The sequence below is a fragment of the Pempheris klunzingeri genome, chromosome 2 (genome assembly GCF_042242105.1).
Source record: "Pempheris klunzingeri isolate RE-2024b chromosome 2, fPemKlu1.hap1, whole genome shotgun sequence".
In the NCBI taxonomy this organism is placed as follows: Eukaryota; Metazoa; Chordata; class Actinopteri; order Acropomatiformes; family Pempheridae; genus Pempheris; species Pempheris klunzingeri.
Window position 1 is genome coordinate 10,446,174 of NC_092013.1, and position 19,607 is coordinate 10,465,780.

The 19,607-nt window shown below is 40.5% G+C and overlaps 2 protein-coding genes across 2 annotated transcripts; one reads left to right on the top strand and one right to left on the bottom strand.

Moving 5' to 3' along the window:
• Positions 1 to 2,863: 2,863 nt before the first annotated feature.
• fkbp11 (FKBP prolyl isomerase 11) lies at positions 2,864 to 7,105 on the bottom strand. The gene is made up of 6 exons (XM_070847011.1): positions 6,860 to 7,105; positions 6,676 to 6,738; positions 4,408 to 4,495; positions 4,232 to 4,265; positions 3,998 to 4,068; positions 2,864 to 3,115 (listed from the first exon to the last, which is right to left on the bottom strand). Exons 1-6 carry the CDS (start codon positions 6,971 to 6,973, stop codon positions 2,907 to 2,909), a joined length of 579 nt encoding a protein of 192 aa, XP_070703112.1. The 5' UTR covers positions 6,974 to 7,105; the 3' UTR covers positions 2,864 to 2,906.
• A 4,808-nt stretch (positions 7,106 to 11,913) lies between these two features.
• arf3b (ADP-ribosylation factor 3b) lies at positions 11,914 to 18,515 on the top strand. The gene is made up of 5 exons (XM_070841222.1): positions 11,914 to 11,966; positions 13,707 to 13,942; positions 14,037 to 14,147; positions 14,257 to 14,381; positions 16,292 to 18,515. Exons 2-5 carry the CDS (start codon positions 13,795 to 13,797, stop codon positions 16,451 to 16,453), a joined length of 546 nt encoding a protein of 181 aa, XP_070697323.1. The 5' UTR covers positions 11,914 to 11,966; positions 13,707 to 13,794; the 3' UTR covers positions 16,454 to 18,515.
• The last annotated feature ends 1,092 nt before the right edge of the window (positions 18,516 to 19,607 follow it).

Below are 19,607 nucleotides of genomic sequence, written 5' to 3' on the forward strand. Positions count from 1 at the left end.
GCACCTAGAAGTGAAAATGATGTAATAAGATGTTGTACCGACAATACTGGAGTTACAGCTCAGCTTCAGGTCAAACAGCAGGATAGTGTCCATTAGTTCTGTGCTGTTTCCTGTGTCTGTTTCTATATTCACACTACATGGAGGATGTGACTTTAAACATCTCTGCACCAAAATGAAGTTGATTGGAAGCAGCAGTGCCCACGATGAAGATGTGGAGATGTTTGCCTTTCATGTATTTTACAGCACATCTCTCCCAGGTTACTCTCTCTCCTCTTCGGCTGGACGATCACAGTGTGGCTCCAGGTTTAGATCAAACTTGCACCAGGCCCAAAAGCCTCTGTGGAGCTGCAGTAAAGCCCCGGGTGATCATTAGCTTGCATTTGAATCACCTTTTCTCCATTGATAATGTCATGCATGAGATGTTAACAAACAAGAGGAAAAGCTGCAGGGGTTATTATTTACTTTAATTTCACTATTCATTATGTGTTCAATTTAACTAATCTGCTTATGGTAATGATGATGTGTTATAACCATCTTAAAGTAGAAAGAGACAGGGTCACAAATTAGCCTTAGCTATAAATTCCATATGCAACGCATCTGTATCATGTTACTACAACCTGTTACAATGTTTTTTGCATTGTCCCTGATAAGAAAAAGAGGACTCTGTAAGCAGTTAGCATTACAGTTACCATACATTACATTATCGTGTGCAATAATTACTTGAATTGTATGAATCACTTGAACTGAATATAGTTTTTTTTTTTTAACCAAGTGTTTTTATTGGGATATCTGCATCACATACATCTTTTGTACAGTACATGTAACCCATTTTTATTTTAGTATAATAACACAACACATCACACACCCCAAATACCCTAAATGACAATGACAATATCAAAAGTAGTAAAGAAAGGAAACAAACAAACAAAGAGAAAGAGAAAAAAAAAAGTGTGTTACACATAGGGCTGCATAATCGATCAACATCAAATTGACTAATTTGCTCTATGAAACAGTCAGATAAATAATTTTAGTCTTCCAAAGAAGGAACAGAATGAATGAAGGACAAAACAGGACCCCAAGTCTTGTCAAAATTATCAGAACAACCTCTAATGCTGTACTTAATCTTTTCTAAATAAAGGAAAGACATAAGGTCTTTTAGCCAAGAATTACAAGATGGAGGTTTACGGTCCTTCCAATGAAGTAAAATGCGCCTGCGGGCCACAAGTGAGGCAAAAGCAATAACATTTCTCTCCCTAGCAGAAAAGCAAGCAAATTTCTCAGGAACACCAAAAATAGAGATTAGGGGACTGGGAACCACAGGTCGACCAAAGACTTTTGATATTGTATCATAGAAAGAGAACCAAAATAAACCCAATTTTGGACAAGAGAAGGGCATGTGTGCGTGATTAGCAGGTGAGAGGGAACATCTGTCACACATATCACTTGTGTTAAACAGTTTGTTAAGTTTTACTTTTGAAAGATGTGTCCTATGCAAAACCTTAAACTGTATCAGTGTCAGACTAGCACAAGGAGAAGTACCATTGATCTTTTCCAGAGCCCTCTGCCACCACTCTGCCGAAAAGGTCATACCAAGCTTTTTTTCCCAGGTATTCCTAACTGTTAAAGGAGATGATGATGTTATAATTAACTTTACCACAGTTGAAATGAATCCACAGGCTGCAGGATTAGATAGAATTGTTTCGGTGAGAGAGTCAGGTGGCTAATGGGGAAAGTGAGGAAAGTTATGGCGAGCCTGAATATAGTTTTTCTTGTGTAGCTTCTTTTCCTATTTATCTATTTATCCATCTGTTTTTTTAATCCTGAAGCAGCATTGAAGGCGAAAGGGCAAAGCAAGAATTCCACTGTGCGGTGAAACTTGTTTTTATCTGCACATATGACAATAAAACGATGAATTACACATTGTTTATCCAGGCAGAGCTTATTCAGTTAAAGCCCTCAGATGATGCTCCCCATCATATCCAAAGAATGTCTCTTAGTAACACGTCCCCTTCTCAGTAATCAGTGATATTTCTACATAAAGCTTTTATTCACTGGTGCTATTTACCTTGTTATTAAGAAGCTGGTCTTTGCACACACTGCTGTTTGATACTATTATGTAGAAACACACAAAAGCAGCAGGCTGCTAAACATAAAAATGTCCTTGAATTATAACAAAATGTCCTGATTTTTTTTTTTTTACCTAGACTCTATTAGCAAACACAAGGCTAATAGAGTCTAAGGGAGCAGAGAGTTTGTAATTCTGCAGCATAAAACTCAACTGGTGCTTAAACTGTACCATTGATCTGTAATTTCAGTCTAATGTCTCTGAGCTTTGAGTGATGGATTGATTTATTGATTACAGCCGTGACTCAGGCGGTAGAACCATGTGACCTTTTGACCCCCATGTTAAAGTGTCCTCCGGCGACACACTGAACCCCAAACTGCTCCAAATGGTCACATGATCACCTTGTACAGTATCTCACTGCCGTCTGTGTGAGTGGATGTGAAGTAAATAATGAATAATTTGGGTAAAAGCTTCACAATGCAGCCATCCAGTTTACTGTAATAATGTTTTGCTTTTCTGGACTCAGACGACCAAATACAAGAACCATCATCTTCAAGCTCCTGAATCTGCCTCTTCTCTGGTTATACAGATCCTGCACTTGACCATCACCTGCTCATGAAGCCTCAGCTCACTGTCACATTATGAGCAGGGACGTGCAGACATCACTGTTACTGAAGCTGTTAACACTGTAACGCACAGAGCTTAACAGATGATTGGATTTTTCAAACACCTTAACTCAAGGTGTTAATACACATACCAAAAGCACGTTTTAATCCTAAATAAACATCAACACAAAAAAACAATTAAATTTTCTTTATTTAAATAGTTCTGTGCTTTGTTCTTATTTCTTCTTGCTCTTCTTATCCTTGGCCTTCTTTTTGCTCGGCTTCTCGGCGTTGGCCTTTTTGTAGAGGTAGAGTCCCACCAAGCCGAGCAGAGTGGGCACCAGGCCCAGGCACACGAGCGGGAACACGTCGTTGACCATCTTCTGCCACTGCGTCTGCTGTGTCAGAGAAATCACCTCCACCTCGAACTCCAGAGCAGCATCACCTGCGGCACATCACGTTCGTGATCAATCATCGTCACACCAGGCGTTCATCGGTCTTTACCTATATACATTATTTATTTTAGACTATTTATTTTACTATACACACATTTAAAACACATCAATGAGCCACACAGTGTCGCTGGGTGACACGGTCTTTCATATGATAAACAGGATGTAGCATCCGGGTCTGAAACCTGCATTCTTTCTAATAGCCAGCAGGGGGCGACTCAACTGGCTCCAAAAAGAGTTCCGTTGTATTGAAGTGTATGAGAAAGTGGCCTGACTTCTCACTTGAATAATTACCTCAGTAAAAATGTTCCCAATGTGTTTATGGTCTTAATCGATAGTTTCAAGTCTTTTTCAGTACAGCATGATGTTCATTTTGTAAATGATGGTCCCATTCAGAGTGAAATTGACCGTTACCCTTGTGGGTGACCAATCAGGGTCATGCCTAAACCTAACCAATTAGACACAAGGGTCTTTGCGGAATAAGCAGAACTTTTGCACAGTCTATGATTAGTCCGCGTCTGAAAATAGTCCCCAACAAATGCACTACGTACTTCATCTTCAGAAGAGTTTGGTAAGATTGCATTCCTGCTGTTTTAAAAGAATCACACACCCATTTTTTTTACACATTAGTGGCCAGTTCTTTAAAGATTTTCATTTTCATTTCATTTTCAGTGCAACACAAAAGGCTGCTACCAGGTTATAACATTTTCAGAGACGGACTAACACCAAGTTTGCTCCTTTAGATGGTGACTCTGTTCTTTTAATCAGATTTGTTGACAATAAGAAAATTATAGAAAATCATCAGTGCTACGCTTGGACCAATGATCAGCATGATTGTGTTAATGTATGTGTGCAAACTCAGTACCGCTCAGTACCTGGAATCGTAGGAGGATAACCTTTTTTTCCATATGCGAGGTGAGATGGGATAGTGGCTTTGATTTTTTGCCTGAATGAGAGAAAGAGAAACGCAAAACACATTTGTCAGAGTCAATCACAAAACTACTAATTGTGGTATTTTTTCTTTATGTACTCGAGGCAGCATGCAGCTACTGAAAAGTAGATATATTGAGAAGCTCTCCCCTTCCAGAGGACCTTTACTGTTCTCTTACCCTTCACACACGCCAACCAAGCTTTGCTCCAGACCTGATAAGAAAATCATACAATCAGTCAATCAGCAAAGCAAAGCTCAGTCCCTGGCACCCAACAGGCCGCCGTTATCGCTCACATGAGAGCAGATCAAAGTGTCACTGATTAAGCAACACAAAAGGATTCACTGTAAATGTACCAGCAATGACTGTCCTCTTCCCCAGCTCGACAACGAGAGGGTCCATGGAAAGCGATGAGTCGATCACCTTTCCGTCCATCAGTTTACCCTGATGAAACATAACAAAGTGAGGCATGAAAATACTGAGAAAGATTTCACAACTCTCTCCATATATACATACAATGTAGTACATTGTTTTTTTAATTGTTTTTATTGTTTGTTTTCTGCCTATATGTATGTATATGCTAATATATGTGTGTATGTGTAGGTTTCTTTCTGTTGTAAGTATTACTATTAATATTAATATTGTAAATATTTTCTATTTTTCACTTCTGTTCTTGCCATCACTGTTGCGGGCCAGTGGGGGTGTTTTATATATATATATATATATATATATATGTGTGTGTGTGTGTGTGTATATATACACACACATATATATATGTATATATATTTATATATAGTAACAACTAAAAGGTATCTAAATAAACATTATTTAAGACTTTTACACTAAATTATATATATAGATGTAACATGAAAGACCTGTAAGAATTAAACTTTCAGTTATCGGGCATTTTCCATAAGAAAATCTTTCATTCAGTAGTAATCGTTTTATTCGTCTTTTTATGTCAACAAAGCACTAAATCTTTAAGGGTAAATTATCAATTGAACTATTAATTAATGCCTCATTAGGGGAAGGTGCATTTGAGAGGTCTATCACTTATCCCGAATGTTAAATAAGGATCCAGCATCCATGTGAAATACACAGTGTTTTCAGCAACACAAGCATCAATTGAGTGATCTAGATCATCCGATAAAACACAAAAACACTTTTACTAGTTCACTTATTCTCCTCTCACATCGTTTACCTCTAAAATGTATTTAGTTTGATATTTAATGTCATTCAATTATGCTGTGTTATAACAGTGATATTCTGATATTTACTGTATGTACTGAGAAATGTGTTTTGATTAAACTGTACATCTGCATGATTGTATTGTACTATATGAAGAGTAGTTGTTCCCATGGTAACAACTAATAGGTACATGAATAAACAACGACCAAATAAATATGGCGTACTTTACTGATTATGTCCTTTGGTCCATACGGTGTGCTCTGTGTGTCTGCACTACATTTAAGTCAAAGATGGTCCTTTAACATCACTTCCTGCTGTAAATCCTCATGGACTTTTCAGCCATCAGGATGAAGAAATAGTCTGTCTGCTGGATGATAAAATAGACCTTTAACCAGTCTCAAGTTGTGAAGATGTTTCCAGCCAGAAATGACAAGTATTTGATCACTTTGTAGAACACAAGAAAAACTTTTCGGTATTATTTTATATGAAAAAACATTTGTCAGTTTAAGCTACAATATTGGTTTGAATAAAATGGTTTTTTTTAATGTGCAGCAGACTGAATCTTTTCATCCAGAGGCGTCCTTGAGGATTTAGAAAACACATTCAAAGCAGCAGTAAGTGTTGTTAAATTACCTTATTTCACAGATTGGAGCACATTTATCTTTCTGTAAAATCATCTTTTTAGCTGTGACTCCAAAGTAATGGTGACACATCAGAGCAGGGCTGAAACACAGAAATACAGATTATTTTCATTATCGATTAACCTCGCTGATTGTTAATCGTTTGATTAATAAAACACCTCCATCCAAATGATTTTTCGATTTTCAAAATAGCCGCCAATTAATTCACTGTCCATCAACTAATCGATTAAATCAACAAAGTATTTCAGCTCGGCATCAGGCACACACACACACACACACACACACACACACACACTGAGAGTGAGTGTGATGACATATGGGGACAAATGAGCAAACTACCAGTTATTACACACTGTGTGTCTGGGCCATGCAGGTTAAATTCACATCACAAACTCCTGCAGATCAACAGGTGAGAGGGCTGGAGGGCAGAGGAGGCTCGGTGTCCCCTGGGTGAGCTGTTACTGCTGACGTGTTGCACCGCCCCATCCCTCCATAGTGGGAGCAGAGGCGATCCTCTCACACACCAGATTAAAAAAGACAAATAAACCACACTGACAGGGGCTAAAACCACAGTCAGAGAGCCTTTTTCTACTGCCTGCTTTGTTTTTCCTCATCCAGTGTCGGCGTGTGAATGCGCGGCGGGGTCCTCGTGGTCCAAGCACACGGTGCCACATAGACAAAACACGTTCCGCCACCAGCTGGACCAGGTTTCCCTACAAATTACTGCAAAATGCACACATAACGGACCGGACTGTGTGATCGGGTTTAACGGGGAAGCTGACAGTAAGGACTTACCGTGTAGTGGATCTGCAGTGTGTCTCCCATCATGGAGAGCTGAGAGCAACTTTCGGGTTTCACCTTGGGTCAGAGGAGTTCACCGTTAACACTGTTGCATTTGGAAGCGGGTGTGATTGTGTGTGTGGGGGAGCCGCCGTGCTGTGTTGCTGCAGCGGGACTGTGTTACACGTGTCTCACCCACCAAAGTCTCCACCTGCGGCTCCTCCAGCGGGTCTCCCTCTCCGCAGGTGAGGGCTGCGAGCAGGAGCAGAAAAACGCTGGTCTTCATTGTGAACTTCAGGAGAAGAGCTGCCATCCAACAACTTCCGTGTAGGCTTCTTCTCCACACGGCAGCGAAGAGTCAGAAAGAGAGAGAGAGGGAGAGAGAGAGGGAGGGAGAGAGAGGAGGGGGGGGACAGAGGCGAGCTGCACACAGTCCGCCCGGTGCGTCCAAAATGGCTCAGCAGCCAGTAATGCTGATGTGTTATAATACTGCAGCGATAAGGACCAGCGGGCCGTGGACGCTGTCCCAACACCTGGGTCTCCCTGAAGATCCCGCCTCAAACATTCCGCCTGCATCCCGTCAGATCCATCCCGTCCAGACGGGCGGAAGCGGCGCCGTGCGGAGGCGGTGCCGAGCAGCTGCAGCCCTGATCGGCTGCTCCGGGCTGGAGGGGCGGCCGGGAGCAGACATCTCCTGCTATCACAAGCCTGCTGCTGCTGCTGCCGCTGCTGCTGCTGCTCTACGGGCGCCACGTCGCTGCTAGTCCCTCACCAGCCCGCTGCTCCTGGAGATGTGAGGGTAATGGGGAAAAAGGCGGTTTCAAACCCGGAAGTGATGCCAAATATGAAATGTAAAGAAATGTTAGTATGTGTGGATAGTACAGAAAACATTAAATGGGTCCTACTATGCAACATATATACTATCATGCAACAGTAAGTTCAAGTTTAGGGGGAAACAAACATTATAGTTTGATCAATTAGTTAACAAGTTTAATTAGATTCTAATGTTGCTTCACTCTCTTGGTCCATGGCAAAACATCTGAAGTTAGTTTTCTTTAAAACCATTAAAGATCCCATATTTTGCAAAATGCACTTTTTAATGTCTTTTCAACATAAATATGTGTCCCCAGTTTGCCTTCAGTCTGCCAAACTCTGTAAAGACCGTCCTCTCTCTCTTTCTCCTGCTCCATCTTTCAGTAGATGTTTGTGGAAACGCACCGTTTGGATTCGGCTCTCCTTATGATGTCATAAGGGGATCTGTTGATCACATGACCTCATCCAGCCCCTCAGCAGGCCAACTGTCCCCGCTCACTGCAAAACGTCCTGTGTCCACCTCGCTGTCCGCCATTGTTTTCTCCTCACTAACGCCAGCTCCTTTAAACGTGATTCTAAAATGAGCAGAACATGGGACCTTTAAGAAAAGTGAGGCCAAGATAATAAATGATCAACCAAAGCTGTTTTGGATTCATGTAGGACCACATTGTTCAGCATAGGAGTCTGACTGAGAAACATGTCTTTAGGACCTTTAAAATCATATAACTTCTAAACATAAAGCAGCTGATTTTAGCCTCAGGGCCTGGATGTGAAGAATCTATTAATGTCCGATCCAGAACTACAGTGAAAATCTACATAAGTGGATATAAAAGTTTAGAAGGGAAAAACACATGCCATGTTGTCACACACAAAGCCGATTGATTGTATATTCAGCAACATACTAGCACATGTACATACAGTTCATTTTATTTGTATTTACTAAGAACAGGAGATCTTCTCAAAAACGCATTGAGACTGATTTTCTTCAAATATGACTCACTTTGCCTTATGTCAGCAAGTCAGGTATGAAGCCCAGTTGTGATCATAAAAAGTTGAAAATATTACTTAATTAACACATGGACCATTTGGCCAATCACCTGTTCAGCAACAAGTACAGAAACGTAAAAAATAATAATAAATATATAATAAAAATAATAATGATAAAATAAAAATGTATGTATGACCATTTCTGAACTCCAAGTACACATAACTCTCTGATCGCACATTTGTTGTTTGCTGTTATTCTTTTTTCTTGAAGGCTCATTAACGTGTTTAAAGAAATTAATAATTTGTTTCTCTGAAACCATTGAATTCATATTAGGAAAAGAAAAAGACAAATAAAAAAAATCAATTCACCCCTTTAGGAGAAAGAAACATAATTGTAATGTCTCCTCTATTCAGTAATATCTGTTTCCTCCATACAGTATGAGATACTAAACATTATCGATCTGTCTCTAAAGTCTCAGTCATAGATGTCACACTCATGAACAACGTGTCCTCTAATCTGTAGCATTAAAGTAAAGATTGCATTTTTGCCCGAGGTCTCAGTTCATTTCACCTCATCAGCTGTGTTGTTGTCATCCACAAATTACTCCCACTTCTCTTCGCTTTATTTGCAACAATGACCTGCAAAACTACAACCATTTAAATCGCCAACTGTCCCGAGTCCTCTGTTTGCCAGCAGGATTTCATGAAAGTCTCACTGGCACAGATTGCGGTATTTGTGCCACATGCTCATGTATTAGACAAAGGATAGTTTTTCATGTGGAGGAGTCAGAGATTGGAGTTAAATGTTGCTGTTATACAGTGAAAAATGTGCTGTCTAATAACTGTGTTTTTACACCACAGTGTTCATTTTCCTCACAGATATGTGATTCTCTGTCTGGGCTTACAGATGTAAATTAGCTTATAGCTGACTGTAGTACAGCTAAGTGGCTGTGCACCGTCCCTATCAAACAAACCAACAAATGAATAAACGAATAAATGAATAAATAAGTTAAGCTTTGTTAGATGGTACTAGCCAAAACAAACTTATAGACTGCTCAAATATAAATGCTCTTGGTGTCATGCATGGTGCTGCTTGTTCTTATCAAACCACCAAACCTGGTGAACTACGTCATAAATTTAAATGGCTGAAATGACAACAAATACAGTTTCCCTGTATTGAAAAAAGGTGCATAATCAAGAGCGGTGCATTAAAACGCTGTCACAGTGCAGCCCTGAAATAGAAACATATGACTCATCTTTGTGTTCAAACCACAGATTAAACCTGCTTCCTCCCTCAGATCACAGAAGCAGATGTCGGGAGTGAATGATGGTAAAACCACAGTATCTTAAAAAGAAAAAAAAAAAAAAGAAGATGTAGCCCCATCAGCACATTAAACTACAGCATCCAAATACTGTTAGGTTTTAAGATTCATGTAGGAGGTTTTCTGTGGTTATAACTGGTAAAAACATATCATTATCATATCTGATGAGTCATACGACATAGGTTATCATGACTATGCACCATTTATACAGAGTTTTAGACTAATGGCTGCATTTCAGGAGACTTTGTTCCCCATCTGTGGATGAAAATATTGCTCAAGTGTTATGCAACACTGACGACCAGTTCACCATTTCCTGAAAGCTTCACACATACAACAGGAACTTTATATAACAGGATGTCAGGCTCTGTAGCAATTTGATTTAGTTTAGTCTTGTGACTTCACTCTTTTTTTCAACACATCATTGCTGAACTTGATGCTAATTAGGATACAACTAATTAAAATTCGGTGAAGGAGGCGTGCAGCTTTTGGTCATCTACTGCAGAAGCTCCTGAGCTGGTGTTTTAATGAGTGAAGATGGTGAGGCCGCTCAGCGTTTGGTGTTGTGCTTTCACAGCGGACACTCTGACTGGTCATAGCAGGAAAGATGACAAAAAATGAGGTGTAACTAATATTATCAGTAATGGCTCTTTTCCGTGAAGTGTCCCAGTGAAATATACCAGTAAACCAGCACACACCACACTGGAACACACTGGAACCACTCTGGAGTCTGCAACTGGTAAACCTAAATGCAGGGTTTGTACACCTTTTTACGAGTATTCAAGCACTTTCACGGTACCTAAACCAACAATTTCCAGACTCATGAATCCTTTATCCTCACATCTAAATAAATTAAACTGCAAAAAATAAAGTTTACAGAATTCCTTTTTACCCACAGCAATCCATATATGTTGTCATTTTGTTTGAGACAACAAACACATATGACGTCAGAGTCGTTTTATTTCAAATATTAGAAGATTATGTTGAAAATCAAGTCTTTTTCAAGGAGTACATTTGAATTCAAGCATGTTCCTAACCTTGAAAATATATAAAATACCGGTTAAAATTAAGCACTTTAAAGACCCTGTAAATGTAACCCAGTCACCTGTCAGTGTTGTGTGTCCTGTTATGACGTGTCAAAATGTCTGCAGAGATAAAGACGTTTAAGGGCCCACAAAGCTGCTGATCTGGCCCTGGTTGTTACTCTGCTGTATACAGCGGAGGGACACAGGCCCTAAGGCGATGGAGACGTCCAGACACCGTTTGAAGGCCTAAAATGTAAATGTATTAATCCAAATAACTGCAAACAAACCTTTTATCATAACTGATAAGCGTTGTACTCACTGAGACAAGTGTAGGCATTTTCCTGTGTAAACATGAGCAAAGTTTTCATAGAGATTTACGAGCCATGTTTTAGGTTTTTCTTATTCACAAAGCCCGGAGAAGACGTCTAACCTGCTAAAACAAGCGAAATAAGCTGAGTTTTTTAAAGTTGTGTGAATAAGAGATGGACACCAAACCAATTCTGAACGCTTTTCACAATAACACCACAATAAGAGACCTTATGAATAAGAAGCCAATTAAAATGAATTGTGTGCTCAATTTTCATGTGATTTAACTTCTTATTGCCCTTTGATACATTTCATGAAATTGTATGTTTCTTTTTTCTTCTTCTTTCTGTATTGTTTTTTTATCTATGAAAGTCTGGTATGGGCAGTTCTATATGTACATACTGTTAATAATCTTATGTTCTATAAAATTAACAAGATAAAAAAAAGTTTAGATGTGCGAACACTCTGATGGATAGACGGACTTGAAATTAACACATGGGCCAACATTTGGATCATTTACCATTGCAGAGCCCATTTCACTGCAACACTATTGGTTTTACATAAAATTATATCCATGCATTTTCTAAGATAAATCAGGATTGAGGTAAAATTGTCCAAAAACTGACAGAAAAATGAAAAATCTTCGCCAAACAAACAGACACATGAGCCCACAGACTACAGACTGTATTAAGTCTGTGCTACAAACCTGCAGATCAAACACCTTTTTAAAAGGTTTGTCAACACAAAATTGTGGCGTGATGTTGACCTCAACTCTCGCGAGATCTCGTTTGCTGCTGCGTTGTGCCCCCGGAAAACACCGTGAGACGTTCACAGCAGAGGACTCTACTCGGCGGAGGTAAGTGGGGACACTCACACCAACACCAACACCAACAACAACCCGGTAATGAACACGTAGGTCCCGCCGGTGGATGTGGGTGTTTGTTGGGTGTCCAGTGGCGGTTGTGTAGCCTCGGTGTTATCCGGGCTGAAGCGGCGGCGGGCGGCTCTCAGGCGGCAGGATGCCCGCTGAGGTGATGTGGCGGATGGATGAATGGGGTGGATGACGCTAGCCACCGTTACGTCTCATCGATTCAGCGATTTAAACTAAAACTACACCGATAAATTAGTGTGTAACACGTCAGAAAATTAGGAAATTATCGAGCTTTGGTCGCAGAAATCAACCAATGTCCGGCTAAAGCTAAAGAGGTGAGCGGGGCCGATGATGACAACGGAAGGATAACTAGCCGTAACGTTACCGTGCTGTAGCATCCCGGGCTAACGTAACCTGAGTCACCCGGAGCCGAGTTAACGTTATCAGGCCCCGCTCCCGGATAAATCACCATTTTAAGAGCTCACATTTACACCTGTAAACCCACCTGGGAGAGGACAGGAGCTGGTGACAGGCGGGGAAAGTTTGGGGATCCTCTTCAGCACCATGGACAGGGCTGCTGGTGGCCCACTGACTCTATTTATTTCTATTTTTATCCTCTATTTCTCACTTTATCCAGCCTGTTAAGTCTCTCAGTCCCTCCCTGTTGTTGTGGGACGATCAAGGAAATACACTCTCATGGTAAGGATATGTGTAGTATAAGTTGACCACCTTGCCACTTTTAAAATATAGCAAATAAACACTCTTTATAATTCAGAATATGTGAAGTCACTCACAGCACATACCCCTCAATATACCACAATGTCCAAATGTGTATTTATACGTATAGGAGACATTGGTTTGGAACATAACATCACACTCTGAATACATCACATCTATATTTTTCTACTTGTTTTACCTCTAATGGATAAATTCAATGCTGCAAATGATGAAAATTATTAGTGTTATGAAAGAGCGTATCAATCAGACCATCATGCTTGTAATATGTGGTCAAAGGCTCATAAAGGCAGTAAGTGGACCTTTGAGATAAGCTTGTTTTGTTACCTGCGCAGTTCCACTTTAAAAACAGCATTTTGGACATCTGAATTGTGTTTTACTCCTTTCCACTGCTGACAACTACATCTGCAAAACATTTTAGGCCTCTTAGAATATTTAGATTAATTGCCGGTATCTGAAATCTGAACTACAGGGGAAATGTTCTCCTTTGTCTTGTGTTGGGGTTTAGCTGAACGTGTTCAAGCCAGGCCTGGTAATGTAGGACATTTTGCATGTGCTCTGAGGGCTTGGCGTTGTTGCAGGCTAACATTTGAAGGAGAAAAAAAAAACAGCGAGAAGGATCTGAACAGATTGTGCTGCAGCCTGGAGTCATGGCACTGACATGCATCTCCTTCACCCTCTCTGCGAGGGAGACTGTGGGTGATTAACATAGCCTGCACCTGTCTTGGGGTGTGTGTGTGTAGAGGTGAGATTTTCTGGCATGGCATCGTGGTTCTTTTTTTTTAGCAAGGTGAGAAAAGGTGAGCCGAAGCGTTCCTATCATTGGTCATTTAACAACGGCCTTGCAGAGAGTTAAGCTTATTAATAATCCTCTCTTTATTGCAGCATGTTAATAGTTTAGATCAGCATCCTTCATTTGATATTTACCTCACAGTATGTCAACATACATTAAAGTATTTCTAAATGGTTATTTGCTCTGTTTCCCTCCAGCGCTCCTTCATAATCTGTCTCTGCTGGACGAGCGAAACTTCGCAGAAAGGCCTCCAGAATCGGGACGTTTAAGAACTTCATCTGAATCATGGGGAACATTTTCGGGAATTTGCTGAAGAGCCTCATAGGGAAGAAAGAGATGAGGATTTTGATGGTGGGGCTCGACGCTGCAGGAAAAACAACAATCCTCTACAAGCTCAAACTGGGGGAAATAGTCACCACAATCCCAACCATTGGTGAGTGCACAGTCAAAACTATATCATCGGTAAATCATTGTTGTGCACTCCGTGTTTGCTTCACATCTTGTATGACCCACGCTCTTGTTTTCAGGGTTTAATGTGGAGACGGTGGAGTACAAGAACATCAGCTTCACTGTGTGGGACGTGGGTGGGCAGGACAAGATCCGCCCTCTCTGGAGACACTACTTTCAAAACACACAGGGTGAGCAGAGCTAATCAAAGGGTAACAGAAAGAGGAACACTTTCCTCATCTTTTTCTTCTTCTTCCTCTTCAGAAAATAATGTTTCACTTCTTCCTCTTGCTGTTCCAGGTCTAATCTTTGTGGTGGACAGTAATGACAGAGAGCGTGTGAATGAAGCACGAGAGGAGCTGATGAGGATGCTGGCTGAGGACGAACTGAGAGATGCTGTCCTCCTTGTGTTTGCCAACAAACAGGCAAGAAACCATAATTTTCCTGCATATGTATACACACACATATACGTGGTACATATAAATAAAGTTAATCTTTTAGTCTCTCTGAGATAAAATTCTACTTCAAGCTAATGTGATCAAAATTCATGATGATATTAAATATTATTAACTACATTTTTAACAGCATTTTGATTGATTTCAATATTTTACTGCATTTTCATTGTAGTTTAGTTTCTCAATGTCACATAGCAGAGAAAAAGAAGAGAGCCTCAGCTCATTAATACCATCTTAAAAAAAATATACATGCATGAAAGAGAAAAGAAAGAAATTGAAAATCTTTCCAGGGCTCTGCTGTTCTGACTAGAGTTGCACATTTTGGGAAATAAGCTTATTTGCTTTCTTTACCACTGATATCCGTCCCTCAAAGGGTATATAATGTTGGAGAGACGATTAAAAGCAGCTACATTTTGAAAGTGTACAACCTGAAAATATCCCACCTCCTGCCCTCAGGCTTTCCTCCAAAGCCACTCTCCCAAAACATATAAACATGTGCTGCCCAACTAATTTTACTTCTGGAGTCCACGATAGTGATGAGAAAACCAGCCCCCCGCCTCTGCTGCCATGCTGCCACTGTTCCTTCTGTATACATCTGCTGACTGGGAGCCTCTCTTCAGTCTGACAGATAAACAGCTCTGTTAAATGCCAAGATCCTATTAACTAGCGCTGTCAAAATTAACGTGTTAACGTTGTAATTAATCAGAAACATTTAATGCATTTAAAGAGATTAAAGTAAAAAACACAGCAGCGTTTTGTTTACTTCCTGCTTCGTGGGCAGCAGTTGTCCTCCTCGCCTGTTTGTCCCTGTTTGTTTCTGTGTGTGTGTGTGAAGTGGGCGGGCGCTCTGTTCATTCAGCCTACATGTGAAGCCTGTATTCTGAGAAGACTATGGAATAAGAGATAGTAGACAGAGCTGCAGATCTGACAGAGGTTTGTCTCAGTCTGGCTTTGCTCGTTTGATGTTGTGGAGGTGTTGCGTTTTCACTGTGTATCTCTGGTTGCCCTCTGCGCTCACATCTGATTTTAATGGCCTCGATGGTTTTGAAATTCAGTTGGTACTTTGACATATAGGACTGGGTTTGCTATTATTTCTGTCTCTACTTGTCGGAAATGTTCCTCTCAGGCTGACAGTCAGTTTTGAATCCTTGATTGTTGACTCTGGGTTGATTACACTACATTATGACATTAATTTTTGATTTTTACATTTGAATATCCTTCATTACAAGGTTTAGTTCCAACGAAAAAAAATATATTTATTGCAATAAATTACAGAATATTGTGCAGTTGATTAGTTTTTTTAAAGATTGATTGACAGTCCTAAAATAAACACAAACAAAACAGCTGTCAAAAACGTAACACTACCTTTAGCTCATAGCCACTGTTCACTCGGCTCAGTGGATGTGATTTGTGCTAATGGGTTAACTCACTAAACAACATGTGTTGCGGCACACAGATCTGAGATTCTTCAGCTCAGTGGGTTTGTGCTTCCTTTTGGTAACTCACAACAGTCTGTTGTTGTTGATGAGCTAAGATTTTGGCTGCGTTTTCTCTGCTATTCTGGTGCGACTAGCTCACCAGCTTTCTGTTTAGCCTTGTCTAAGAGTGTGGTTATGTGCAATGAGAGCACTCGGGTGTGCATGGGTAGGCAGGTATGTAGGTAGACAAGCAGGTCAGTCGCCTGTGACCGCCACATGCCTAGAGGCTAGCTGTTTCTCCCTGTTTCCAGCTTTTATGCTAAGCTAACATGCTTAAACCCAAACAACAAGGAAGACACTGGCTGTCTTCAAGGTCGCACAAAAGTCTTGTCACTCATCCTAGACTTTCACGGACTGAAGGTGCATCGCTCTCTCCTCACTGACCTCTCCCCTCTTTGACAGGATTTACCGAACGCCATGAACGCCGCCGAGATCACAGACAAGTTGGGCTTACACTCCCTGCGTCACCGTAACTGGTACATCCAGGCCACCTGCGCCACCAGCGGCGACGGCCTCTATGAGGGTCTTGATTGGCTGGCCAATCAACTCAAGAACAAGAAATAAGAAGAAAAGTGGGAAAAGCAGCCAGCAGCCACACCCGTCCAACTTTTTATTTGTTTTGGGAAATGAGGGTGCGAGTAAGGAACAAGGGTTTCGATTGATAGGTGAAAAGCATGATTCTGGGTTTGGGGGAGATTTTAGGCTTTCATTTTCAGTCTGTTGAGGTTCCTATTAGTTTTCAGAGCTTATTGAAAGCAGATTCTCATGTACTTCATATTTAAACACACACACACACACACACAAATACACTCTAACTGTAAGCAATCACAGCAGACACTTGCTTTTCCTGTGTCCACCTCTTGTCCTTAGGTGCAATGTACTGTATGTTAGTCTCTAGGTGCTGTACCAAGTCATGTGTGACTCCACTGAGTCAGCAATGAGTCAAATATGACTCTTTGTTGATGTTTGTCCTTCAGCTGTCAGTCGTCCATGCAAACAACTGTTCTGTGTCAGTTGCACTTCCTTTTGTTTGTCTGTTGTTTCTCAGTTCCTGCGGGGTAACAGAGCCATGTTTGAGAACAATCACGTCACCACAATCCACCGTTGACCGTCGATCGTTTGCTCTCTCTTTTTAATTTGTGAGCAATAGTGATGCACTTTGATACTCAGATAAGCGTGTGCGTGTGCGTGTGCGTGTGCGTGTGCGTGTGCGTGTGTGTGTGTGTGTGTGTGAGCGTGCACACATACTGTACTGTGTGTATCAGTCAGTATTAATCATTGGCACCTCTCTGGAGCAGAAGAAAACAACAGGAGCGGAGTTTCTCCCGTCGAACGTCCTAATAACTGCCTCATTTTGGAAATGTTTTGATATCTGCGGCGTCTTTCTACTCCCCACGTGGCAACCCGAAGCCGCCCTTTTTAAATATTTTAAAACGCACAACACGTTCTCGACTGCCTGAGCTGCATGCATGCCGGTAGATGTTGCTGTGCTTTTCCATCCTCGGAGCTGCATGGGTGTTGATGCTGTTTGTAGATTTTCTCTAACTGTCCTCTGCAGTAGGATGCAGGAACGAATCCGCCCTCCATTTTCTTCATTGGTTGTCAACATGTGCTAAATACAGTAAATCCAGCTTTATGGTCTTTTAATGTGAATGCAGTTGATAGGTTAACCTGCACATGAATGCTACACCCATAGCGTGTCCATATGAGTAGTCAGACTGCATCAGGTTGCTCTCGCTTCGATGTGTTTTAGTCTCAGAGTTGCATATCTGGAGGACGGTTCTGTTGCTGAGAACTCTGTGTTACTGAATGTGATTACTGTCGATGAATCTATATGTGGCTGTGATGATATTTATTTGAGATGCTTATTCCTTTATTTCAGTGACGTGTCGGCATAATTAGGTGAAAGAAAGCAGGGTAGTTAGATCAATTCGTTCACCACACCCACCGCTCGCTTCAAAAACAGCAGACGAGTTTCTGCCTCACCACTGATACCAGCAGAAAACCCACAGACTTCTGTCAATAAAACTATTTCTTCGTGCCATACATGGGTACCACTACTCATACACCAGTGACAGTACAACACGCTGTAAATCAGCTCCACCAAGTTATGACTGCATTGTTCATATTCAGCATCTACTATACGTTAAATCATGAGTTTGCTCGTTTGGGTTTTGTGGCCTTATATTTAGTGATTATTGATTTCCTCTCAGCTCGTTTAGTTCTCACATATATTTATCTATGAAGACTTATTTCTCTATGCCATCAACAGGCGGGTTTTGCACCACAGTTCCAGACGATTAGGTGAAGGTTTTGTCCTTTTGTTTTGCCAGCATACTTGATTCATATTTGGTGGTAGATTTCTTTGATTTTCTTTGGGGTGTAAAGAAACTTTGATGTAGACTGTGTCTGTGAAACAATGATAATCAGTGAGAACAAAAAATGAAAACAAAGAAAAAATTCAATAAAAAATACTTCTGATTCATTCTGTACCGTTATAGTTACACAAGTAGATTTAAAAAACGGTGACGACCATGTTTCAGTGCTGAATGCAAGGAGACATCTGTAAGTGATGTAAGACAACAAACAAAATCCTGCTGTATTACAAATAAACCCATTTTCTGTATGACCTGTCTCAACTGTGAGCGAGTGTTTCTGATGGTTTTCACATTCACACATTCACACCTCATGTTTTATAGTCATTTTTACAAATCATTGATGACTGAAACTGAAGAGAAGATCCTGCAGTGACAAACTTCTACCAGAAGAGGACGGTCTTCAGTCAATGTGCTTTGGAGCAGAACCGGCAGCATCCACATTTTATAAGTCAAAGTCACATGTAGTGTGTTTTTTTATCCTCATTTTTCTGTTCTTAATGTATTTTTAAAATCTTGATCCTTCATGATTTTTATTAATTTTGTGAGCTAAAAGCATTATTTTGAACTGAAGTCTGCTACAGGACTTTTTTTAAACGATAACGGATACGAACGGATAAATACAGTGGATTTTCATCTGCTCTTTGTAAAGCGATAAATGTTGACAGACCTTTTAACACACCGATACCCCTCTCCCAAAAAGAATTTACTATATAAACAGAAAGGGAAAGAGAAAAGTTATTATCTTTAGACTTGCAGGTCTGTGGGACCCAAACAATGAGGAAATAAAGCCAGTGTCAACAAAACCCAAAGGTTAAAGGGCAAGCACCAGTAGACTCACTCTGTCCTTAATTTGGCAGCTTTCAGTCCTAGAAAAATAATAAAATACATGAATGAAAAAAATAAAAACAATTTAACCTTTTTTCCACCAGAGTTTGCTCCTGATGAAGTGGAGAAAACTCAAAACTAGAAAACAGCTTTCAGACCCACAGGTCACGTATATCTGGTGCAAACTTTGTCCGTTTTTATTTATTTTACCTCTAAACTTAATCTTTAGCAGCTATTGATTTTAATTACAATTTATTCTTCTTCAACCAGCTGAAATCATGATTAAGTACTAGTTTGTTTCTTTAAAACATTTGTGTTTTAACAACAGCTGATTAAATTTGAGTCAAATAGACCTTCCAGAAGTAAAAAGTAGTTCCTGTTTACCTGTTGCAGCTGTGAGACACATACTTTACTTACTTACTGGTGTTGTGGGGACATAAATGTGTTTACTGTTGCATTGTGGGGACTCACCTTTCTTCTGGGGACAAAATGGCACAATGTCCCCATAAAGTTAA

Bases quoted from the DNA above. Each gene is read 5' to 3' on its own strand.
- fkbp11 (XM_070847011.1), bottom strand. From the start codon at position 6,973: ATGGCAGCTCTTCTCCTGAAGTTCACAATGAAGACCAGCGTTTTTCTG. The intron at 6,739-6,859 runs GTGGGTGAGACA...CTCTGACCCAAG, and splicing joins AGCCGCAGGTGGAGACTTTG to GTGAAACCCGAAAGTTGCTC. The intron at 4,266-4,407 runs GTACATTTACAG...TTTTCTTATCAG, and splicing joins GAAGAGGACAGTCATTGCTG to GTCTGGAGCAAAGCTTGGTT.
- arf3b (XM_070841222.1), top strand. From the start codon at position 13,795: ATGGGGAACATTTTCGGGAATTTGCTGAAGAGCCTCATAGGGAAGAAA. The intron at 14,148-14,256 runs GTGAGCAGAGCT...TTGCTGTTCCAG, and splicing joins CTACTTTCAAAACACACAGG to GTCTAATCTTTGTGGTGGAC. The intron at 14,382-16,291 runs GCAAGAAACCAT...CCTCTTTGACAG, and splicing joins TTGTGTTTGCCAACAAACAG to GATTTACCGAACGCCATGAA.